At 51.9% G+C, this 26,226-nt stretch overlaps 1 protein-coding gene across 1 annotated transcript in view; it reads right to left on the reverse strand.

Annotated features, from left to right (window-relative positions):
* The window catches only part of PKDCC (protein kinase domain containing, cytoplasmic), an 84,982-nt gene extending 62,416 nt beyond the window's left edge, over window positions 1-22,566 (reverse strand). Inside the window, exons 1-2 of the mRNA XM_069608485.1 lie at window positions 21,837-22,566; window positions 3,930-4,052 (exon numbers count right to left, since the gene is read on the reverse strand). Coding sequence (XP_069464586.1) covers window positions 3,930-4,052; window positions 21,837-22,394 — 681 coding nt within the window. The 5' untranslated portion in view covers window positions 22,395-22,566. The remainder of the gene's footprint in view (window positions 1-3,929; window positions 4,053-21,836) is intronic.
* Window positions 22,567-26,226: the final 3,660 nt, after the last annotated feature.

A 26,226-nucleotide genomic window follows, 5' to 3' on the forward strand; every position in this document is an offset into this window, starting at 1 on the left:
CAGTGATAGCAATGCAACCCTCTAATCATACATAAAGAAGAGAGGGAACACTGGCACAAGGCAGCAGCAATTTGCGGTGGTTACAATATTTAACAGTAGAAAATCTCATAGGCAGAAAAATGTCTGGAGTTGCTTGTTGTCACCTGCAGAAGATATGTGAACAAGCAATTTGGGCTGGAGTGCCTCTTTTGGGGTCGGACCAGGCCTGATTTGCATAGGGTCCTTTCCTCTTTATGTAATGGCTTGCAAGGCTGAAGAATGATGGTCGGGAGGGGTGCCCAGAAAGTTGCTGGTGGATCAGATTAATTCTAAACCTTCCAGCCATCACCTTTTGTTTTAATAAACTACAAAATAAATTGCTGCTAGTCACTGAGATTTGCACGGCGGTGTGATGACACAGGGTATAGGGTGATAAGCAGTAAGTACAGTCAAGACGAGTTTCATGAATTAAAACAGGGAGGTTGCCGGACAGATTTGTAGTAGTAAGGTGATCCACAGTGCTGGATCTACCAAAGAGCATCTACTGTCACATCTCATGTCGCCCCTCTATAATCATACAGGGGAAACAGGATGGGAAATATCTGGATCGGAAGTAGGGTGTCTGGAGAAGATATCAAAACACATATCAAAAGCGGGATGGAGATAAAAAAATCTAAATTGTGAATGCTCCAGAATCAAGATCCCCTGCCCTGCCCTCCTGAAGAATATGCCACGCTTAATTCAACCCAAATGTCCTCAAACATGGAAGAATGGTTTTCCATCCTGGCAGAAGGCTTCTCCCAGTGTTCACGCAGTGATAGGTCACATAACAAGACATAACACTGCAGAGCTTCCTGAGGGACTTTGTCAATGTGCAATTTTGACCACCTGTAACACGATCCCTAGATTGTGATTGAGAGCACCCGTCCACTGGTGCACCTGGGTGAATATGCTATGTTACAAACTATGAATACTGCACCAAATCACCACTGCAGCAGTCACAGAGCATGTGGCCTGGCTCGAACAGAGGTCCACTGTGCCCCACGCCAGAAGTTTCCAAACCACAGTCTGAAAAGAAGGGGAAATGGGCGAGGGGTAGAGGGAAAGAAAAAGCGAGGACCACATAAAGGACAAAAAGGGTTAGACAAACTAAGAAGGCAAAGACGCGAGGGTCGTGAGTGTGGGAGCTTCTGTGTTTGAAATTCCGATAAGCATGGAACGCGAAGAAACAGTGTGAAAAGTGAGAAGGTCCCCAGGTGTCTGTGCATGTAGGAGGATTTACTTAATATAAGCTATTACACACTCTAATGGAAGGCTACATGGCGGGGTCGAGAAGTGCTCAAAGGAGCCTTTTAAACATGGAAGCTGATTTTATCTGAACTTTCTGTTTTTCAGTTAAATACATATTTGTACTCCCTTCTAAAATACTCATATTGGGAATTGGACTTACATTTTTACTCCCTAAAAAATCATTTTACTCCCAACTTTTAAAAAATAGGGAGTACAATACTCCCACTTAATATTATCTGGAGCACTGGGTTTGGTCAATAATGGAGTGTGCAGTATGTAAATGGAAACACGGGGGATGGCAGATGAAACAAGGTCCAGTTTACAGGAAACAGTGCAGGCCTGACACTCTAGTAGTATAAAATGCTTCATGCCATCAAATAGGGTGGATCTTGTGGTGGGTGCCCATGCGATATATTAAATTGACTAGGGAATACCTGAAAGAGGTGTATGGTAGTAGGGTTATAGGTCAAAGGTTCAAATCAAAAGGTTCAAATTACAATAGGTTCGAATAAAAAGGACCGAAAACAAAAGGTTCGAAAAAAATATTATTTTTTTTTGGGGGGGAGGGGCCCCCAATCCCTGTTTTTGTGGTAAAAAACACTTTTTTACCTACACGGAAACCCAAAAAATATATAGTATAAAAAAAAATTCGAACCTTTGGTTTTACATCCTATTGACTCTCATCTTTTGCATTCGAACCTTTTGTAATCGATCCTTTAACTGGACACCTGGTAGTAGTAGTCTAACGGCAACAAGGCTTGTCTGGAGAGTGGTGTATTGTGCCCTCTCCAGGGGTATCTAGACCTTGGTCTGTGAAAGAACAGAGGAGGATAAAGGGTAAAGGGGGAGAAAGGTTCAAAAGCACATGAAAGATTTGCATAGGTCAGAAAGAGAATAAGGGGTAGGGATGGAATTTGTGGTCATTTCTATGTCTGTAGTCAATGTGGAACGATCAAAGCAGATCACTCATAAGAAAATGCAAATGTACCTGTATCCATGTGATAGTACTTCATAGTACTTACAAAGAAGTACTGAAATTAGCCAGGAAGTGTTTGCATTATGGGCTGGCAGCTTATTGTCTGTTAGCATGAAAGACACCAAAGAGACCAACGTGGGATTGCCCAGCCGACTGCCAGGACAGACGTGGCCCAGAGTGGACTGTGTGCAAGGGGAAAGAGGTAGACACACTGGGGAGAGAAATCATGTGTGAGGGCCTTTCAGCAGAGTTCCATACTAGCCTGGCCACGTACTAAGTGTCGGGTGTCGCAATAGGGAAAAGTACAATATCCTAATAGTGTATTGTAATATTGTCTGACTGTGCAGTCGTTCAGGGTTCCGGTACATAGGGCAGTGCGCCTTGTATCACTGTCACGACACAAGGTCCTGACATACTTTTATAGTGCTGGATGCCACATTAAGGCCACCTCACAACTGTGGTGAGGCCATATGGAGGAACACTTTAAGGCTTCAGGACAGTGCACCCAAAGATCTGCAGTGGAAGGCGACCCTGAACACACTTCCATGTCAGGCTAAATATGTTGGCTCCGGACTGAGGAGAAAATAGTCCTGAGGCCACTGCATAAGTGGCCATTGAGCTCTGCTAGCAAACCTGTGGGAACTCCTGGGGCACTGTGGAGACTGGCCCACTCTTAGACAGTTGCTGAGCACTTCGGGGAATAATCTGCATATGTTTCATCACGCCTCCCCCAAAACCTTCCCTGAGCTACAATTACCTAGTTTCAATAACCAGTTGCAGTAAGCTGAAGTCAGATGCCTTTGGGAAAACAGATCAGTTGCGTGGTGAATTTCCCAGATCACACAATTGTTTGGGTGTTTATGTTCCTGGGACCCGTTAGATCTTTTTTGGGCAATTCGTCTGGGGAAGTTTCGTGTCACTTAAAGGTAAAAAGTAGCATCCTGCAAGGGAGGGCAGGGTCTCACCAACCCCCACAACTCCCAACGACACACCACAGAGCCCTACTGGGGCCTAACAAGACCCTGCAAGGGAGGGGGAAATGCTAGACTTGTTTTCCTACTTCCAGTGATCATGTTTTGGAAATGGAATTTTGAAAAACATAGCATTTTTAATGCAGAGCTGAGGGGTGGGGCGAGACCGTGGATTGCAGTGGGGCAGTACAAGACTGGCACCACGTTCATAGCCTGGCACCTCCATTGTAAAAGGGCAGATCGTTGCAGCTGCAACACTGCCTATGTGTGTGTGATGCATGAATTCTATGTAGGGGGTGAAACCTTCCTTGGGACCACCCACAAGTTGGGCAATATACGGGCTTGCCTGGAGTCTGCTCCCCTTCCTTACAATGAAATAGATGCACTGGCCTGTGGGTTATAATCTGAAAACAATGGTCACTTCCCAGAGAGAGGCTATTTGAAGGGATCCAGTGGGTGCGAGTATGACGCGAGCATGAACATGTTCGTTTTGCATTATAGTGGTAAATCGTGATCTCTGTGTTGCCAACGTTGGCGTTCCGAATATCTTGTGAAAACTACACCAGCGTTTCTTAGCTTGGCATTTTCTAGGCATTAAATCTATGTAGCAATTTACCATGAATGAATATTGGGAAACCATGCAACACAAGGGGTCTATTTACTGGAAGAGATGTCAGGCTGAGAGAAGGGGGTGGGGTGGGGCAGCTACTTACTCGGAAGCGATCCTCCCACGAAGTCTGCAACAGCTGGATCATCTCCAGGGGGGACCCCAGCTCTGTGATCGCCGTCAGCGTATCCGGGATCTCCTTGCTGTCCTGGTAGCAGTACCCATACAACTAAAAATGAATAAATGAACAAAAGGCCATGTTAGAAATCCTCCATTATTTTGTATTCCCAGCAATGCCTGAAACATCACGTTCAATTAGAATGCTATCTTGTGTCTGACGGCGACAATAATAATAGCACGTTTTACTAAGATTCTTGCCAGATTCCTCACGCTTCAAAGCGCTATATTAATAGGTGTTAACATGTGGCTGAGCTCAGTTGTCGACCGCTGCTTGGAGGATCTCGAAAGTCTCACGTCTGTTTTTTCCTTCACTTGGCATTGGGATCGCAATGCCCTTTCTTTGGCTGTTTCTTTTTCAGACTTGATGGTGTATGACCTTGTTTAGGCTAACATCACTTTGCATGCAGGTAATTGTAGGCTTCGGTTCAGTGTGTGGAAAATAGAGCTATCATACTATTTTTGCTCAGCAGGCCACTATATCGATGTATTTATTAACAGATAGGTTTTAATAGGATCTGGTCACGATTAAGACACAGCTATATTAGGTAACACAGTGTTATTGTATCTCTGTTTTCACACAACTGCCTTGACTCCAAACACCACGCCGCCCCATCGCTCTCAAACCCTCCCCACCAGGTGGAATCTCAGGGTCCTTTTCTTCATTTCCATATTGCGTAAAGCCTTTAATGTAGCATTGAACGGGTACACGTGCCAGAAAGCAAGGGTGGCTCCCGTGTGGGTGCAATCCTCACATGTGCCACGTGACCTCTGCAGAAGCTGTGCCAAGTGGCAGAGGCCTGCAACGGGCAGGGGCTCCAGGGAAGGGTGTGCAGGTTTCTGACCCCAAAGGCTTGTGTGTGACCAGGCACTGGCTGGAAATAGGCGTGTAGAGGCCTCTAGCATGTTCACACGAAGTATACAACAAGTAGTGCATGTGCACACCTTTCTTATGGACAAATGTAATCAAATAATCATAACTGTGAAGACAACGTGGGTGCAGAGGAGGTGACTCTTGACACAAGGTTGGAGAAACAAGCAACAGAGAAAAAAGTACCAAAAGTATTGGATACTCATGTCATCCCCTGCACACTGTGTTGCTGAATAGATCAGCCAAATTCTAAATACAGACTTTATAGTTTCTTAAACCACATATCATATAATCATTTCATTAATATAATTCAAATGATTCAATTCAATGACAGTCCAGTTGGTTAAAAAGATTCTATTCTGTGGATTTTTTTTATAGCAACAACACGCCTGAAGGACTCAGGGCACTCACAAGACATACGACACAAACTCATGTAACCCTACGGTGGAAATAGCCTCAGGTGTATTTAGTCAGTTCCTTTATCAAAGAGGAGGGTTTTGAAGCCTTTTTCAAATTGTGAGATCGATGGAATGGATCTAAGTGCACATGGTAATGCATTCCAAATAATGGGGGCCCATGAATCAAAACTGGATCCTCCAAGCCCCTTCAGTGACAAACGAGGTTCAGCCAGAAGATTATCCTTATTTGAATGCAACATGCGCCCAAAAGGGGGACTCTTGGTCCGAGGACATAGGTAGAGCGGGGCATCATTTATAGACCAAACTAGAGGTCTTAAGTTGTATTCTCTGTAAAACGGGGAGCCAATGCAATTTCTGACGGGCTATACAAATATAAGCCCTTCGGTCAAGTCCACAAACTGCTCCGTTCTCGATCACTTGCAGCTTCTTTAAATTTGCTCGAGCAGTGCCTGCTAAGAGACTATTGCAATATTGCAATATTTCTTTATGTTCGTTAATTTAAGCGCAACGCGTTTCGGGATTTCAATCCCATCATCAGGTGCAAATTCACAATTCTACAAAGTAATTAACAGTCCATCAATACCATTTGTGGACATATTTCTACATTTTACCAAGTCAAAATATATAATGCAATAAATGTCATTTCTTCCACAGCTGAGTACACAACTCAATTCATTAAACAAATAAGACCATCGAGCATGTATTATATTGTATGCTGTTGTCTCTAGATAGTCAATATTGTACAGACAGAGATAGAGAGTGAAAGCCGCTCCCAGGTCCAGAAAAATAAGGGATAGAGGCCCAACCAAAAAAGGGTGAAAATGCAATGTTTGCGTAAGTCGCCTATATCTTGTAGTGTGCCTTAATATGGTACACGGAGTGGCGAATGGTATGTGGCGGTAGCCTCAGATTCAACAAGTGTTGGTAAAAAAGTACTGATGTATCCAAAGAAATGCCTGAGATTACTAGAAGCACTATTTTCTAACAGCTAAATCTCACCTGGTTCAAAAACCTTTGTAGGGTGACTAAAAGATAAAGGTAAGTATGCACAATGAGTCCTGCACACTATTTGGACATTGGATATTAAATATTAACTCATGATAGATCTCAAGAAAACCACCTGGGGGTGCCAGTAAAATGCGTACAAACCTTCAGGGAAACATTCTTATCAAAAAATGGAAGTAAGAAAATTGGTTCTTTCCAGGACGATCACAACAAAATGCACGTTTTTAATTTAAAGCGGGAAGCACATTCAGTACTAGCACTAGGATTGTGGACTCCCCCGCTTCTGAATGAACGACGTTTGGTGCAGCGGGTCATTGTGGCAAGGCAGCGAGCCTAACGCGCGCTTTGAGTTTATGTTGTTGCCGTGGTGATCGTAATGGTAATAGAAAATGGACACCTATGAAAGTGTACCCCCTCGGATTGTATTTATATGGTTGCCATGGGAACCATAGTGCGCTGACTATCATGTATGACGTACAAGTGTGCGTGGAAAATAATTCCATGGAGCTGAACTGCTAGCTCAGAGGCATGCAAAATAAGTAGCATGGCAATTGGAATACATGCAAATTCAGTAGTATGGCAATATTTATTTAATGAAATGGAGCGGACAGTTAAGATGACTGCCAATTCTGTATTATTTGTAGACCCATGCAGGAGCATGGGAAATGTAGTGAGAGCTGGAATTCTCAGTAAGTGGATGATAGAAGCAAGAAGTGTAAAGGAGAAAGGAAGATCAAATAAGACGAAGACAGGCATAACGCTAAATAGCAGTAGTGATGTCCAGAGTATGGTGAGCCTATTTAACAATGTTTGAAAATAAACAAGGAATGACCCCACAATGTCAGAAGTTAGTTTATCACTTTCAAACAAAATGGCACTATGAAGACATATCCCGTTCTACAGCTGACAATTGTCTTTCTATTCATTGCATGTTTCTGGGGATTGTCGACTGCCAGTATTGGAGTGCAGCCATATTATGGTCAGGATGAGGTATCAAAAATGAACTAATTAACAAGTGGTATACATGAGTACATTATTATCAAGATCTTTTCAGAACAGAAAGTTCATTGTATGTAATGTGTGCAATGTACATTATGAAGTAACAGCTCACAGTGCTTCAAAACTCCACTCACGTGGGATACTTTAGTACATTCAAAATTACTGAGTATATTTGGTCCCTACCAAAATAAATATAGTGTTAAAAATGTAATGGGGGTTTGAGTGGAGAACATATCTCCATCTTTATCAAATTAACATTATTCTACAGTCACCTAATTGGTGAGATATACTCCACGTGCAACGTGTAGTATAATATATGGCATTAAATCATATCCCGTGAATTATGAGAGATCTCTCTCATGTGCTGGGTTGTTTTGTATCGAGTACACTGAAACTTAATCTACTACACAATGTGGATTTGAGGAGTATTATCATCATCATAAGCCGGTAAGATAGCTCAGTGGGTTGAGCGTTTGCTGCTGCGATCGGAGCGTGATATGTAGGTCGCAGGTTCGAATCCTATCAAGGCCAACTCAGCCTTTCATCCTTCTGAGGTCGATAAATGAGTACCAATTTCGGTTGGGTTATATTGTATGTAAATATGTGCTCTGTAAAGCGCTTTGGATTAAGGTTCTATATAAATAACACATCATTATCATTTATCCAAAACAATGGAGATTAAATTCCTCATTTATTCCGTTTGGACAAAGCGTGTCTAGAAGATGAATCCAATGCATTTCTCTTTGTGGATGTTTTTTGGTTTTATCGTCTCCTCTGCCTGATGTTCTTACCACCTCAAGGATCACAAACCTGATCTGGGCTAGATTGTGTCTGTGTTCCTTTAAGTGTCTGGACGCAGGTGATTTTGGGTTCCGAGTACGGATAGTGGATTTGTGTCCTATCCATCTTTCTAGTGCATATATGTTTGGCCCACATACAACAGGCCAAATGGGCATTTAATGGCATACATGACTCAAGTGCTGTTGCAGGTCGCATAACCCCTTCAGTGCAATGTTCTGCCCCGTATGGGGATGTGGAATGTTATTGCCCTTGATTGCCCTTGATGATGTTGTTGCAATTGCTGCAACTAAGACATGGGAAGGTGCCTCCCTTTCTTGTCGTGAGGGTTTTCAGTGTCTCTGGGCCACACTGGCAAGGGAAGGGCGGCATGCCTGGGTGGCCTGTCAGAAAGGACCCTAGACATGTAGGACTGGGCGAGCTGCCCCCCGTGTGGAGGCCGGCCTTCAAGGAGGCTTCTTGCAGCAGCCGCCCAACGGACTGAAGAAATGGGGACACGGATCATGTGATGTCACCCCACGAGGGGAGGTGCTGTCTGTGCAACAGTGCCATGGGTCGTGATGGAAAGGCGCTAAAGCTGAATGCCAGTCTTTAATTCATATAAAACCGTGGATGGCCTTGTGTGGGAGGGCGTAAGATCCACGAGGGCAAGCTCTACACACAGTCCACATGAAATCCTTCAGCTGCAACACCAGCGAGGAAGGAGTCCATCAAAGGCTGACATATCAGTGGCGCGGCACTGCCCAGTGACTACACTTACACCCTGGTATATGCCAGCCACTTTCGGACAGCATTCACAGGCTTTACGGCTGGGTGTGATTGGGTCCAATCACATGAGACTTCTTTTTAGCACCATCTCCTTATTGCCCTCAAAATAATATAATCGTGTTCAACGTGGCGTAGCTCAGTAGGTTCATGCACCTTTTGACCATCTGTGGGTGTCCACCACAAGTTGGAATTCTGACGTAGCCACTCAGTCTCCCTCGCTCTGCCCCTCACCCTTCCCCACTCTGCGCCTCATCCTTCCCCACTCTGCCCCTCATCCAGCTGTCAACATAAACTCGGGGGTACTGAGCGCGGTAAAATCAGGCATTTTTACATAGAGTCAAACGATTTAGAAATGTGCTTTGCTATAAAATTGCGTGTATTTTTAGATTAAGATGCTATCTGTTCTATTTCTGTGCCCGTGAATAAAAACGTTTGTATTCAAATAATCTGTGCAGAATTCAATATTGTAATTCGTTAAATCGGGAAAACAAAAGGCCGTATTTATTAGGAGGCGTTTACAAGTTACAGTTCATTTGCATTGTATGTCGAATACTCGAATACGAGATACATTTTAAATATCGGGTATTTATAGAATAAGAAAAAGATATCGGCCACCGTATCCATCAGATGTATCGCCCTCCTCGTAAACTGAACATAGCGGATGGATACATTTCGCCTAAAATATGGGGGGGGCCTGTAAACGGAACCATTAATTTTACAGAAACAACCATTTAAAAAACTAATCCCGCGAAGTCGGTTGTGTGCTGGGGTATATAGTTCATGAAATGCAATTTAGCAAACGGCAAGCCCCTCTCCCCCCAAGCAGTGACCTCGTGTGCTTTGCGCGCTGCTCTTGGGCCGGAGGGAGGGGAGGAGGGGGGGCTGCGTCGCGATGTTGTCCCTGCTGTTGCCATGCCAGGGGGCGAGCAGCGGCAGAATGTGCCCGTTAATCTATTTATGGGCACGAGCTCCGCTTTCATTTTCTCGGGGGTTGCATCAGGGCGCAGCGACTTAACTTTTCGCGCAAGCCTTTTCAACGCCCAGGCCCCGCGCCCCCCCGTCCCCACGGAATCCCCGATTACTACAAATTACGGCGACACAGCTGCCCCCTTTCAGGCAGAGAAAAGGAGCAAAGCCCGAGGTCAGGCCGCACACAAAAGCCGACAAGCCCCCTGAATAAAAACACAAAATAATGGAGCTTATTAAGCTGTCATCAGGAGGCGAGTATTTGCAAACAACAGATCCGCCTGCATTAGCGCCGTCAGTAAAAGGGTTATCACTCACTGGCCAGAAAAAGAAACCAAAAAAACAAGCCCGCCTAAAATACACGTCTGGGTCAAAATAGGAAAAACGTACAGGAGCTATTTCTTATTGGATTCATCAAAAGTATGTTTATACATCAAAATCGAGGAAATTATGCTGTGAAAACAAAAAGCATGTTTTTTTTTTTTTTTTCACAGCGCGTTTTCCCTCCCAATATACATATATTAGGTTCTGGCTTCTGATTCCCGCTGGAGGGGACTGGGCAGGGCCCCGCGCCCCGCCTGGCTCAGGCCCACATTACTTAAGTAACCTGCATTTCCCATGTTAATTAGACGCGCACATGGCGGGGAAAAGTAGATCATTTGCTTTAATAGTTTAAAGGCGAGGTTGCATATCAGGTGACGTCACACGGCTGCTTGACAGGGTCAGGCCGACCGCGGGCTGCCGCTCCGGGCTCGCCGGGGCAGGGGGGCGGCAGAGGCACCAGCTTGCGGAGAGGTGGGACTCGGCGTGGGGCCCACACTTGATGCTGTAGGGCCCCTGCACGGGCTGTGGGCTGCGGTGAAGCACGGCCTATGCTGTTGGGACACGGTGCTTCTGGGGCCCTAAAGGACCAGTGCTTGTGCCCCTGCCTACATTCTCACCCCAGGCGTATATAGGCGTTTCGGTTCTGCAGGGAACTGGCCTGCTGGTCTCCTGTGTGACTGAGTGCTACTGACCCTCGGCTAGTGTGACTCGGGCGCTTCTGGCTCCCTGCTAGTGTGACTCGGGTGCTTCCGGGGCCCTGCTAGTGTGACTCGATGCTTCTGAGGCCCTGCTAGTGTGACCCATGTGTGTCCCAGGTGCTTCCGGGGCCCTGCTAGTGTGACTCGGGTGCTTCCGGGGCCCTGCCAGTGTGACTCGGGTGCTTCTGGTGCCCTGCAAGTGTGACTCGGGTGCTTCTGGGGCCCTGCTAGTGTGACTCGGGTGCTTCTGGGGCCCTACAAGTGTGACTCGGGTGCTTCTGGGGCCCTGCTAGTGTGACTCTGTTGCTTCTGAGGCCCTGCCAGTGGGACTCTGGTGCTTCTGAGGCCCTGCCAATGTGACTCGGGTGCTTCTGAGGCCCTGCCAGTGTGACTCGATGCTTCTGAGGCCCTGCTAGTGTGACCCATGTGTGACCCAGGTGCTTCGGGGCCCTGCTAGTGTGACTCGGGTGCTTCCGGGGCCCTGCTAGTGTGACCCGGGTGCTTCTGGGGCCCTGCCAGTGTGACTCGGGTGCTTCTGGTGCCCTGCAAGTGTGACTCGGGTGCTTCTGGGACCCTGCTAGTGTGACTCGGGTGCTTCTGGGGCCCTGCTAGTGTGACTCTGGTGCTTCTGAGGCCCTGCCAGTGTGACTGGTGCTTCTGAGGCCCTGCCAATGTGACTCGGGTGCTTCTGAGGCCCTGCCAGTGTGACTCGGGTGTGTCTGGGTCCCTGCTAGTGTGACTCGGGTGCTTCTGGGGCCCTGCTAGTGTGACTCGGGTGCTTCTGGGGCCCTGCTAGTGTGACCCAGGTACTTCTGACCCCATGCTAGTGTGACTCTGGGGCTTCCGGGGCCCTGCTAGTGTGACTCTGGTGCTTCTGAGGCCCTGCCAGTGGGACTCTGGTGCTTCTGAGGCCCTGCCAATGTGACTCGGGTGCTTCTGAGGCCCTGCCAGTGTGACTCGATGCTTCTGAGGCCCTGCTAGTGTGACCCATGTGTGACCCAGGTGCTTCGGGGCCCTGCTAGTGTGACTCGGGTGCTTCCGGGGCCCTGCTAGTGTGACCCGGGTGCTTCTGGGGCCCTGCCAGTGTGACTCGGGTGCTTCTGGTGCCCTGCAAGTGTGACTCGGGTGCTTCTGGGACCCTGCTAGTGTGACTCGGGTGCTTCTTGGGCCCTGCTAGTTTGACTCTGGTGCTTCTGAGGTCCTGCCAATGTGACTCTGGTGCTTCTGAGGCCCTGCCAATGTGACTCGGATGCTTCTGAGGCCCTGCCAGTGTGACTCGGGTGTGTCTGGGTCCCTGCTAGTGTGACTCGGGTGCTTCTGGGGCCCTGCTAGTGTGACTCGGGTGCTTCTGGGGCCCTGCTAGTGTGACCCAGGTACTTCTGACCCCATGCTAGTGTGACTCTGGGGCTTCCGGGGCCCTGCTAGTGTGACTCGGGTGCTTATGGGGCCCTGGTGGTGTGCACCGGGTGCTTCTGTGGCCCTGTAGTGTGCACCGGGTGCTTCTGGGGCCCTGCAGTCCTGATCTCGGGCTCGTTTCTACAGGGCCCCCGCACGGGCAACAGGGCCCGGGGAGAGACGCTCACTGGTTACCATTATTACGCGGGGGTGTTTATGGGCCTCTGGTGGGCACAGGGGCTGCTGTGCAGGTAAATGACTGAGGGGCCGCCGCCGCAGCACCAGGCAGGCGCCCCCCTCGTCTTCTTCACAAGTTAGTTATTAGGTCAGGGGTGAGGGGTGCTGCCACGGCTCACCGGCCACAGCCAGCCGTGAAATGTGCTGGCCTTAATGGGGGCACGTTGCCGGCTGGCCGGGACATTTGGTTGGGGTGTGAGGGTTGAGGGTCAGGCGTCAGAGGCTGCTAAATGCTGCAGCCGGGAGCACGGGGATTCGGGCCCTATTGACTATGAACCAACGGTGGGCGATTGCAAAGGGTGAGGAGCAGCTTAAAACACTGTCCGAAGCGGGGGCGCTCCGAAGAGGAGGCAGCCGCCCCTCCCCCTAAGGCCCGCAGTGCACGGAGAGTTGAAGGCCTCAGTTGCAGATTTCCCGCCCCGTGGGGTGCCCTGCCCCAGGGCCGGCTAATGAGGCCACTGTATTTATCTGCCTTCGGGGGAGCCGGGACCGCATACCGAGCCGCCGAAAGCCCCTTTCACAAGAAAGTAATTTCTAGAAAGGCCATTCCTTCGGCGTTTTCCAGCTTTGTCCCTTACACAAACCCATTGTGCCGCGCGCATCTCAATGGCGGCCCAGCGCCTGTCACTCACCTCTGGCCCACATGTCACTCAAGTGAAGCGTCACGCCGGGAGCTGGGAGGGGCACGGGGCTGTCTCGCTGCTGGGGTGCGGGCTCGGCCAACTGGTGACAGCAGAGCCCGTTCCATCAGAACTGCCAGCTTGACGTGGCCACCGTTTCCCCCTTGTGGCCCTCATCCTTCTTTTATATCGGCATGCCGTCGACGCTTCCCGCGGCGCCATTGCGTTGCAGGTTTAGCCAGCAATGTCAATGGATCTACACTCACCCGCTTTGAGTCGCTAACAGCTGCTGCACCCTCAAAGTTCATTAAGAGGGTCACATCCCTTCGAACAAACGGGTGACGTGCCTGGACTTTCTCTACATTAAACCATTTTAGCATCCAAACATCGGGTGGCATGGGGATGCTGCACACGATCACACGGTGTCTTAAAGCCCATTTAGAAATCGCGAGCACACATTCTGCGTGTTTTAAGTTAGGACACAAAAAACGCACTGTAGTGAAATGCATGTGGTTAGGTCAATCGGTAATGAGATGTCGCGTGTTGGTGAATAGGCTTGCCACGATCGTGCATGCGCGTAATGTGTTTCATTGAATGTATGTATTCGCGAACTACGTCCATTGGACGAGGTGCGAGAGTCCTTAAAAAATCGCCTGGCTTCCTGCATCTTATACGGCAGTGCCGCAGATACTCTGCCCGGCGCAAGAACCACCGCAGAGGGGCACTACCTCCAAGCTGAGGGGTGCGCAATAATACCGAGTTTCTTGGGGAGGGGGCGGTGTTGGTCAGGGGTGGGGCACGGTCCCATGTGGGCGATTCACCGCGGATTCGTATTCAAAGCTGCTCGCCGTGGAAAGTTCGGCGCTAGCCACTTTTTGTGGCAAAGTGGACGTAGTGTTGTGGAAAACAGGGCGCCATCTAACAATGCGGATTAAAATAACGCCCCCTCCCCCATCATTTTAAATTCCAAAATGTGTAGGCAGCATTGAGGCAGGCAGCAAGCAAAATGCCCCTGAATAGTCGCGGGCATTTACGGGCGGTGGCCACTGGTTCTTTGCTGTCTGAGGTGTATGTTTTACAGTTACATTCTTAGAGGCTCTCGTGCGCCCATTCCGTTTTGTTGATGTTTTGCGAATGAGAATTTACCACAACGAGCAAAGAAATTCGAAAGTGTACATTAATGGGGCAAAAAAACTAGGGGGTGGCATAGCTTTTCAAAGCACAATAGCCCAGCCCTGGCGTTACGTTTCTGGGTAAACGCGCAGTTCACGGTGTAAACACGTACACAGAAATAATAACGAGGGAGCAGGGGTCGCACCAGCTCAAATACATGAAACATTTACAATGTCAAAGGGGGGGGGGTCACCGGTGGAGAGCTTGTGGTGCCAATCATTCGTGAGTCATTGGCACAAAATGGCGGCTTCGTTACCTGACGTGGCCATCTCCAATCCCCCCACTTGACGTCCCTTTGCGGCACCAGGAATTGGTCAGTGCAGAAAGGCTGGGGTGGCAACGCGGGGCAGTGCTCGCGAGCGGGCGTGTGCCTTAGGCACGCCCTCCGGCCTGACTTTCCAGTGACTAGGCCCGTTTACTTATATCTCCCACTACATATGTGAGAGGCTCATACGCCGACACGTTAAAGAGCGCCGGGCCCTCAAGAATACGACAGCGCCTGGCCAACCAATGGGCAGCGTCGGAATGGGGCATACAATTATCTCACGCACCGATGAAAACGTGACCCAAGCGTATCAAACTGGCCCACATGGGCCCAAAAAGTGGTCCACCTCGGCCAAAAAAATACTGGCCTACACTAGCATTTTGGTGTTTTGTGTGGGCATTGCCCTATTGCCTCATAGGCCGCTCCGAGCCTGCCAATGGGCCACACTCGTTGGCCAATGCTTTGACTTTAAAGTGCCAAGGGCAAAACATGATGTATGTAGATGAGCTGGGAGCCGAATCGTCGTTGCTCGGCCAACGGGAGCAAGTGCTGCGCAATTTGGCATCTGGTGAACGGCGGAACGCTTGGCGGCTGAGTTACAAAATTATTTTTCAATGGAAACATCGCATTCAAAAACGCGTGTTAAATCAGGCCCATTGCCCTTTTAAGTGCAAGACACACGGGTAAGGAGAGTAGGAAACCATTGGTAATTAATCATCGGAACTGGAACATTGTCCCGTTGCATCCCACACAGTGGGCGAACAATTGCAACCTAGAAACTGGCGTGCAGATCCACACTGGAGGCGACACACTGCGAGTGTGTTTGTGCGTGCCCGGGCCGGGCACGGCTACGAGGTGTGCTCTTGAGCACAGTGCCTGCGACGTGTGGTGTGTTTGTGTGTAACGTGTTCTAAGTAGGTCGCGTGCGTGCGTTACACGGGTTTGTGTTTCTCTGGGGTGAACGGTGCGCATAGCGTGCAGCGTATGCAGCGGGTGCAGTGTGCGTTGCATAGTGCGCTGAGTTTGCGTGTAGTGTGCAACATGTATCCAGAGAGCGGCTGGAGGCGGGGGTGCCCGTTACTCCCTTCTTCTACTTAGTAAATGGGGCTATTAAGGAAGGGGGGAGGGGAAGGGGGCAGGAAGGAATGCAGCTCGTGAGCACTTCAACGCGAGCAGAGGCTACGGGGGGAGGCAAGGCAATTAGCGTGGCCGCGAAGTCCTGCCATACAATACAGCCGTGACCCAAGCCCCCCTCTCAAAAAAGTGACCCTCATTATTAAATCGGCTTTAATGAACCTGCCAGCCCCCCCTCCAAAGCACATTTCCATGTTAATGGCGACGCACCTGCCGGCCACAATGGCTTTTTGGAAAGGCATGCCTGAAACCGGAGCGGTGTGGAGTGAGGGGTGGCCCCGGCCCCCGAGGAGCCTTGCCTCAGAGGGCCCCCGCATTAGCAGTGTCCACACAGCTGCCTTCCCGTGGGGGCGCAGGGCGCGGCGTGAAGTTGGAGACAGCAGCGCTATCGCAAAGGCTGCCTTCTGGATCTTCACACTCTCCTCCCCGCGGCTGCAGAGCAGAGCCGGTGCTGACACAGGGCGGGCGGCTGGGACAGGGAACAGCGGGCCGTTATCTCCCTCCAGGGCCCGGCAAGCTGGGAACTGCGGGGGAGACCCGCCAGATCCCCCGTCCAATGCCACGACTCGAACTAACACACGCAGCCCCCTCCCCCCGGACCCTCTGCGCCCAGCCCAGTGCCGCGGGACAGATTTCACCCCAACATCGGGGGAGGGGCGTTTTATAAAAATGTTCTTGGACATTATCAGTAATACCCAGCCCTTTACCGTGGACCCAACACTAGAAAGAAAGCTCGGGTAGACACGCAATGAGACGCCATGGCACTGCTCACACACGCAATGCATCGAAATGCAAAGACGGGCGCTCGGCATATTGAAAAACGCGCACATTTGGCGAAGCAGTCACTACAACAGTAGCAATGAATCACGCGATCGAGAGTGTGTGACTCTGAATTAAGAAGACAAGCCGCTCTCCCTGCTCCACTCTGTTGGCGTGTGTGTCGTGTGCGGGGGTGGTGTGGGTGGGACTGATGAGCGTGGGGTTAGTGCCTGCACATATGTGCGTTTGGTGTGTGCATGGGTGAAGGACGTGGGGGTGGGGATGTGTGTGGGGGGGGCGTGACTGGTGTGTGTGTTTGTGTACGTGTGTTTTGTGTGATAGTGGGACTAGAGGAATCACACACCTACCCCGTGGGTTCTGCCCAATAGAGCAGGGCGGCCACTCAACAAAGGGCCCTAATTGAGAATGCCACTCTCGACTCCCCATTTTGGACTGGCCATGCCACCGAGGCGCTTACTGTTATCTCAACGGACCGGGGGCACTGCCTAACCTCCAGGCTACAGCCCGATGGCGGCCTCCCACGCACTGTGCCCACTGGCTCGACAAGACAACACCAAAGTGGGGATCCAGCAGAGGGTAGGGGGTTCCCCTGTTAAATGTGTGGACTTCTACGCCATATTGCCACGTCCTGGTAAAACTGTTCAGCCCTAGACCCACAGTAATGGTTTAGGATTGACACTATACAACAGCAACCTTGTGCACGGGTGTTCTAAGCGCTACACTAAGCTGCCCGAGTGCTGAGTCGGTTTTGGTTCCACACGATGTCTTTAAACACCAGTCTACTCTAATGAATGAAAATCACCCGTGTTAACCAAAATATTTAACCGTTTCAACTACTTTTTACATTTGTAACAACTCCATACATGATCCCTGGCTCCGAGAATAGAGGTCCGCGGACTACTGGTGTAGCGTTCTCGTTTTAGCGTTGCCTGATGTTATAACGCGCGCAGACCGACAGGAGGAAGCGGCAGGGCCTGCCCCAGTGTGCGCTGCTGTGCGCGGCGCTGCAAATAACGCGTTGTGTAAACTGCGGCCGTTGGAGCAGGCGCTGGGATTTTCGAAACCACTAGAAATCCTATAAAAGGCCGCTTAACTCCGAAACCTAATGCAAATGGCTCCCGCGGGGCCCCCCGGCTTTGGGCCGCGAGCTCAAGCTGAGCCTGTGTTTGGCACCCGGGGGAGGGGGGAGGACCGCAAAGGCCAGCTCAGGGCTGGAGGGGCACCGGGGAGAGATTGGGGGCGCAGGGGACTCCAAGAAGGTTTAGAAATATATTTCAAAAAGCGGGCGAAGCATCACGGCGGGATCTGCCAGAGGACACGTTTGCATGAGACAGGCCGGCTCCTTTATGGGGGCAGGCCAGACAAGAAAGAGGCTGTGAAAAAACGGGGAGTCCTCTACTTGCCGAGGGACCCGGTGTGGGAGAGAATCGGCTCGGCCGCTTTTCGTGTGTATTTAATACCCGCGAGAGTAGCAGCCGCCGCCGGGATCCCTGCTGCTTCCTGAACCCAGATGTCTATATTCCGAGGGCTCGGGGTGGCAGCAGGGTACCCCGCCGCACACGCCTCTGCCGAGGCAGGTGGGTGCGGGGGGCACCGGTATACGCTGCCAGGCTGCTGCTGATCCTAACAGTGGACGTGCCAGACACACCCGGGTGAGCAGAGTCCCTGGGGGCGCCCTCGGGTGACGGCTGATCCAATCTGCCGTGTGGGACAGCCTTTGCTGCCTGTCTGGGGCCCACGCCGGACCCCCGCACACAGAGAACCAGAAACACCAGCTTAGAAAGCGCACTGGGCCCTGTGCTCATGTGCGCCCCGAGGGACCCTGCTGGCTGAATACAGGGCCACATGTGGGGTGACCAGACGGCCAGATTTTGCCGGCACTGTCCCGAATTCGGGTGCTCTGCCTCCCTGTCTCTAGATTATTTTTCCATGAGGAAAATGCAGCGGGCCCGGTTTTTGGCAGTAGGTCTTCATAGCTGACCGACAGGAATGCACAATCTCGCACAGACTAAATGCTGCATTTTAACAATTAAGCTAGTGATAGTTTGTGATAAATGAACCATAATATGTGTTTATTCCACCAGTAACACGTAAACCTCCTTCTCCTCCAACCGCTACTGAAGTGTAGTGCCTTGACGGCCACTTTCAAGCGTTAGTCCTACTTTTATGCTAGTTGCCCTGTCCCGGTATTTTACTGTCTAAATCGGGCCACCAGAGCCACATTGCAGCATACGCCCCCCGCGCGGCCAGTGAGTACCGGCCCGAGAGTAGGCCGCCTGAACCCACGAGGCGCGCCGCCACCTCCCCGAGTGACACTTCACACCCCGGCCTGTGCAACGTGTGCGGGGCGCCCGCTCTGGAAGTGTGGCAGTGGTGGTCGTAAAACACTCACCTCCCGCGAGGCCTGTTTATCTAGCGGCCCAATAAAGCACTTAGCGCCCGGCAGCCCGCGACACCCTTTTATTGCTACTATATACTGTAACACTACACCCCGAAACACACTTTACCGCACAGCCCCTCTGAGGCCGCACAGCCAGACAGTAGGCGTCTCGCTGTGAAGGCGAGGGGACACACACACACGCGCCTGACTCACAACGTGTTTTTTCAATGGGGTATACCAATTGAAAACTATATATAGAAGGGAGGCAGGCGACAATCTTGTTTTGCGGATGCCAATCTGGAGGCCGGCAGCCTGGGATAAGAATGCTGTGTTTGGATTGGGGTGTGCCAGGGGTCGGCTATTAATGCCCAGCTCGCTGGACACAAGAGGAAGCTGTTCGCGGGCTCCGCTCGGTGCAGGAGGCACAGACCCCGCCTTGTTTCGCTCAGAGAAGCTCCAAGTGTTCCCCCGTTGCGGTCCCCTCCCCTGCCATGAGGTGCCTGCCTCGTCTCTGCTTTATTAGCGCGGCGACTCTGGCTTCATGGCGCCCGCCGGTGGACTCGGCGGTGCCCTGCATCGCTGCACGCCTGGGGCCTTGCAGCGAGCAGCGGCGAACTGACCACGGGCCAGGCGTGAAAGGCAGAACGTGTGCCCATGTTGCACACTGTGACCCATACCCCCCATTCTAGGGGGGCGCGGGTCGAGTGCTCCCCGAATCATTCGAGCATTGCAATGCCTTTCACGCCCGAGTGGAAGAGTTGGGATGAGGATGAGATCAGCGCAAAATGGAAGCTCCAGCCGCTTCCCTGCCCGGGCTGGTGTAATAGTTACTCGGCCAGTGCGCCCAGAGGTGCCAACCCAAGGCGCAGATGGCAAATGTTGCCGCAGGGTGGCCGGTGTAGCTACAGCACGTCCAATCAAAAGAGGACCCCACGAGATTCTGTCATTCCTGGATCCCATTCGCCACTGTGCAGGGATGTAAAAAGACACGGGCACCGACTCACATCAGCCGCCACTGCACCGAGGACCGTGTACATGGGCACATGTTTAGACCTGACCCTCAAGCAGCCACCCCTGCCACTACACTGAGGAGCGTGTAGAGGGGCGCAGGTCCTGACCCCCAGACAGCCACCCCTGCCACTACACCGAGGAGCGTGTAGAGGGGCGCAGGTCCCCACCTGACCCTCAAGCAGCCACCCCTGCCACTACACTGAGGATGATGTAGATGGGCGCAGGTCCCCACCTGACCCTCAAGCAGCCACCAATGCCACTACACTGAGGAGCGTGTAGAGGGGCGCAGGTCCTGACCCCCAGGCAGCCACCACTGCCACTACACTGAGGAGCGTTTAGAGGGGCGCAGGTCCTGACCCCCAGGCAGCCACCGCTGCCACTACACTGAGGAGCGTGTAGAGGGGCGCAGGTCCTGACCCCCAGGCAGCCACCGCTGCCACTACACCGAGGAGCGTGTAGAGGGGCGCAGGTCCCCACCTGACCCCCAGGCAGCCACCACTGCCACTACACTGAGGAGCGTGTAGAGGGGCGCAGGTCCTGACCCCCAGGCAGCCACCACTGCCACTACACTGAGGATGATGTAGATGGGCGCAGGTCCCCACCTGACCCTCAAGCAGCCACCAATGCCACTACACTGAGGAGCGTGTAGAGGGGCGCAGGTCCTGACCCCCAGACAGCCACCACTGCCACTACACCGAGGACCGTGTACATGTGCACATGTCTGGACCCGGCCCTCAGACAGCCACCACTACCAGGAACTAGTAGGGGAGCATGTATGGCGGTGTGAATTTAAACCCGCCACCCTGCATATGAGCGCTGCCCATCCCTCTATATGTGTACAGGTGCACTCATCAATTCCATCTTTTCATTTCTGCGGCCGAATCTGACACCTAGCGGGGACCAATTCAACCCACCCAACCATCAATAAACACTTGGTCCATGAATCCATGAATACACCCATAATCAATCAATCAATCCATCCATGAAGGTTTGGATACACACCCGTGCATCTATCCACCAGTACACCAGGGACACATCCGTCCCCCCGCCCCCCACCACCAATGCCTCATGATTCATTGATCCACTCCTCAGTGCACCCTGGACCCATTCACCCTCCCCCCCCATCAATGCCTCATGATTCATTGATCCACTCCTCAGTACACCCAGGACCCATCCACCCCCCCCCGCCCATCAATGCCTCATGATTCATTGATCCACTCCTCAGTACACCCAGGACCCATCCACCCCCACGCCCATCAATGCGTCATGATTCATTGATCCACTCCTCAGCACACCCAGGACACATCCACCCCCCCGCCCATTAATGCCTCATGATTCATTGATCCACTCCTCAGTACACCCAGGAACCATCCACCCCCCCCGCCCATTAATGCCTCATGATTCATTGATCCACTCCTCAGTACACCCAGGACCCATCCACCCCCGCCCATTAATGCCTCATGATTCATTGATCCACTCCTCAGTACACCCAGGACCCATCCACCCCCCCGCCCATTAATGCCTCATGATTCATTGATCCACTCCTCAGCACACCCAGGACCCATCCACCCCCCCGCCCATTAATGCCTCATGATTCATTGATCCACTCCTCAGCACACCCAGGACCCATCCACCCTTCCCCCACCCATCAATGCCTCATGATTCATTGATCCACTCCTCAGTACACCCAGGACACATCCACCCCTCCCCCCGTCCATCAATGCCTCATGATTCATTCATCCACTCCTCAGTACACCCAGGACCCATCCACCCCCACGCCCATTAATGCCTCATGATTCATTGATCCACTCCTCAGTACACCCTGGACCCATCCACCCCCCCGTCCATCAATGCCTCATGATTCATTGATCCACTCCTCAGTACACCCCGGTCCCTCCCAGGCATGAATGCAACCATCCATCCATCAATGCACAAATCATCCATGGCTGATCCCTCCCCAGGCCCCCCGCTCACCGAGCCCTTCCCCATTTACCTGCAGGACATTGGGGTGCCTGAGCCGCTGCAGCAGCACCATCTCCTTGAGGATCTTGTAGGAGGCCAGCCGGTAGCAATCCTGGGGGTCCCCGTACTGCCGCACGCAGTTCTCCATGTCGTGCCCCCCGAGGTCCACTGACTTGAGCGCCACGGAGAGGCTGCGGTTCAGCGCCAGCCTGTGCACCGCCTTGGTGTAGCCCGAGCCCAAGTACTGCGCGCCCGGGGCGCCGCCAATGTCCGAGCAGCCGAGCCCCGGGGGCTCCAGCGAGAGGCGCTGCCCGTCCGTGCGCTGCTGCGGCGGCTCCAGGTCCAAGGCTTTCACCTGCCGGCGGCCCCCGGGGGTCGCTCGGTAGCGCAGCACCTCCCGGTGACGCTCCCGCAGCTGCCAGGACAGCTCCTGCGGGTCCGGGTCCTCCTCGGGCGGGGTGACCCCGCTGGGCTGCTCCCCCCTCCGGCGCCGCTCCGAGCCGGGCACCAGGAGCACGTTCAGCACGGTGGCGATGAAGAAGGAGCCGCAGAGCCCGGCCGCCACGGCTGCCCGCCTCCGCTGCCGCATCGCCGCGTATCTGCAGGAACCCCGCGCCCTCAACACATGGCCCGCACCGCAGAGGGCCAGCGCCGGCCAGCCGCCTCCCTGCGCCCGCACTGCATTTATCAGCGCAAGAGCTGAGCCCACCCCAGGAGCCCTGGGGCTGACACCCCTCCTGACGTGTGGTGAGTGACAGGCCAGCCTCCCGGGCGCCGCCGCGAGGGCGGCTGGGAAACCGGGTCCACAGCAGCTGGATCCCCCTCTGGTCACTTATTGGTGGGCGGGGGCGGAGACTACAACCCCCAGAGGCATGGAGGCCAGCCCCCAGCCAGAGCAACAGCAGCAGCCTGCTGCGGGCACCTAGAGCGAGCGACGCTGCCACCGTGATAGAGGGGAGGGCTGGACAGAGTCTATGGGGGGGGGGGGGGGTGTATTTGCACCGAAGCCAGACGGCGAAAGTGAGTGACCAGGAAGCTGGCTGCAGATCACGCATCACTATCAGACGTGCACAGCCTGCATGATATACGGAAACCTCCACACAACCTGCTGCATGTGATGGCCTCAGGCGATACCTGCACAGTACACCACCACATCTGCCTACAAGACACACCACAACACCCCTTCATCATGCCTACAACCAAGGCCTACCGCAGGCTACACTTGCACATATCGCCTGAAAGCAACATGTGCACGTGAAAGTTGAATAGCATCTGAACATGACACATTACCCGGATGAAAGCACGTTAGAGATGCAGTTGACAGCTGTATGTGCCTGCACATACCGTCTGCACACGTTACCAGCATTGATTCCTGGATATGAACCATCCATATGGCCTGCACGTGGTGCTGTGAAGCACCAGCAGCACACGTCTTCTCGGCACATGCACACTATAGCTTAATTTTCATTTCACATAATAAATGCAAAGGGTGGATGAACACAATGACGCATATTACACACCTATGCATCATTGGACAGGATCCCTGCAAATTACGCGCGGTCACGATACCTGCTGTTGCACGCATGCATGTATGTTCACATGAAATGTGCATAGTATTATGTAGAGGAACAATGCCCATATTTACTTGTATGTTGCCTGCACTTAATACGTAATATGAACGTAATATCTGTACACGAGACGTCCAAGTGCTGCATCCGCGGAGTGATTACAAAGTATACGAGCACTCGACTTCTCCAAATGGCACCTGTGTATGAGGCCTGCTTCTAATACTGGCAAATGGCCCCTGCACATGCAATTGACGCCTGCACACGATGTTTGCATACGCTATCTGCACACAGTGCGTGCGCACCTGCTCTTGATACTGGTACATAACCCCATACCCCACTTGGCATGCACTCGATGCAGGGACACTTGGACTGACAGCAGAACACGGTGCCTTTTTATGAATCCTGCCTTTCACCGCCACACGATACCCACAGCATCCGCGTACATGCAAATGGTACCTGCGCCGGGTACACGGGCCCGATACATGCCATCCTATCTGCAAATCAAAGCTGAAGAGGGCCACTGTCTTTTACGCCTGCATCTGATGCATGCACCTGAGACCGTCACACGCTACGTGCACACGAATACTGTACACGCGCCAGACCTGATGCGCATGCATTGCACCTGCGCCCGACTCTCGCACATGCTTGGACGCTGTATATAAAGAGGATACCTGTACACGAAGCCTGCAAACTAACCCTATATGCCTCGCATGATTCATACACAGGAAACCCGCACTTTAGAGCTGTGCACGATACTTGCACGCCAGACACACATGACACAAACACACGATACCCGCAAATGACACCTGAGAGGAGAAGAAACACTTTATAATGGCGCAATACTCATCTATGTGTATTGCGCACTTGTGTACAGGCGCGTTATAAATGCGATTTCATGTCATATGTGATACGTGCACATGATAGCAGCTCTTGGCATATGCAGAGGACTACTGCAACCTCCCCTTAACACGACACATACAAATAGTACATGGACAGCACACGCACACGATGTCTGCGAATGGTAGAGCACAACTAGAAGAAAAAAAATGTGCAATGCGAGGCATGCCCGCAACGCTGGAACATTCACACCCTGCATTGTGCGATTACTTTCACTTTCTAAATGATGTCCACAATATGCTTTAAAGACCGGGTGCTCTAAAAGCACGTCCCGTGGTGCAGGGTGCCAGGCGCTAGAAGGGCGCAGCGCTGCCCATCTATCTGTCCGAGAGACAGGCGCTCGGCCGCGGCCTAAACCTACACACCGTGCCCCCGTCACGGGTCCCCCGGACGCGCCCACTAATGACATGGCCATCCATCAGGCCCGCATTATGGCGCTGTTAGCAACTAATTAACAAACACAATCAGCTTCGGGACACCACAAAGCAAAGGCGATCAGCGAGAGAGCGCCATAAAGCCGCCCCCGGGGCCTCCCGGGCTAAAGTTCATCACAGAGCGGGAGGGGCGAACAGCATCCAGTGGTAATTACCCAAGGGGAGCCCCCAGCAATACACATCACGGTGGATTCTGTGGACGGGGGAGGGGCAGCGCTATCACCCCCAGAACGCGCAAGCACCGCAGAAGACGAGCACAGATACATTAGACTAGGAAATACCCGTCCCAGGAAAGGAAATATGCGGCCAGGGAAAGGAAGATACACTCCTCAGAAGAGGACACACAGACAATACAAACCTCAGGAAAGCAAATACACATCCCCGAAAAGGAAATATGCGGCCGGGGAAAGGAAGAAACACTCCCCAGAAGAGGACCACAGGAAAGCAAATACACATCCCAGGAAAGGAAATATGCGGCCAGGGAAAGGAAGAGACACTCCTCAGAAGAGGACACAGGAACATACATACATCAGCAAAGCAAATACACACCCCAGGAAAGGAAATAGGAGGCCAGGGAAAGGAAGAGACACTCCTCAGGACACAAGGAAAATACACACCTCAGGAAAGCAAACACACATCCCAGAAAAGGAAACATGCGGCCGGGGAAAGGAAGAGACTCTCCTCAGAAGAGGACACAGGAAAATACATACAACAGCAAAGCAAATACACATCCCAGGAAAGGAAATACGAGGCCAGGCAAAGCAAAAAATACGCCCAGAAGAGGACAGAAGGAAAATACACACCACAAGAAAGCAAATACACATCCCAGAAAAGGAGATATGCGGCCAGGGAAAGGAAGACACACTCCCCAGAAGAGGACACACAGAAAATACACACCACAGGAAAGCAAATACACATCCCAGAAAAGGAAATATGAGCCCAGGGAAAGAAAGAGACACTCATCAGAAGAGGACCCAAGGAAATACACACATCAGGAGCAAACACACATCCCAGAAAAGGAAATAGGCTGCCAGGTAAAGGAAGAGACACTCCTCAGAAGAGGACACAAGGAAAATACACACCCCAGGAAAGCAAACATACAGTCCAGAAAAGGAAATATGCCACCAGGGGAAGGAAGAGACACTCCTCAGAAAAGGACACAAGGAAAACACACACCTCAGGAAAGCAAATACACATCCCGGAAAAGGAAATATGCGGCCAGGAAAAGGAAGAGACACTCCTCAGAAGAGGTAACACGGAAAATACACACCCCAGGAAAGCAAACACACATCCCAGAAAAGGAAATATGCGGCCAGCGGAAGGAAGAGACACTCCTCAGAGTAGGACACAAGGAAATACACACACCAGGAAAGCAAATACACATCCAAGGAAAGGAAATATGCAGCCAGTGAAAGGAAGAGACACTCCTAGAAGAGGACCCAGGGAAATACATACATCAGGAAAGCAAATACACATCCCAGAAAAGGAAATATGCGACCAGGGAAAGGAAGAGACCCCCCTC

Source organism: Ambystoma mexicanum, chromosome 4q (assembly GCF_040938575.1).
Source record: "Ambystoma mexicanum isolate Mex_15411 chromosome 4q, UKY_AmexF1_1, whole genome shotgun sequence".
Lineage (NCBI taxonomy): Eukaryota > Metazoa > Chordata > Amphibia > Caudata > Ambystomatidae > Ambystoma > Ambystoma mexicanum.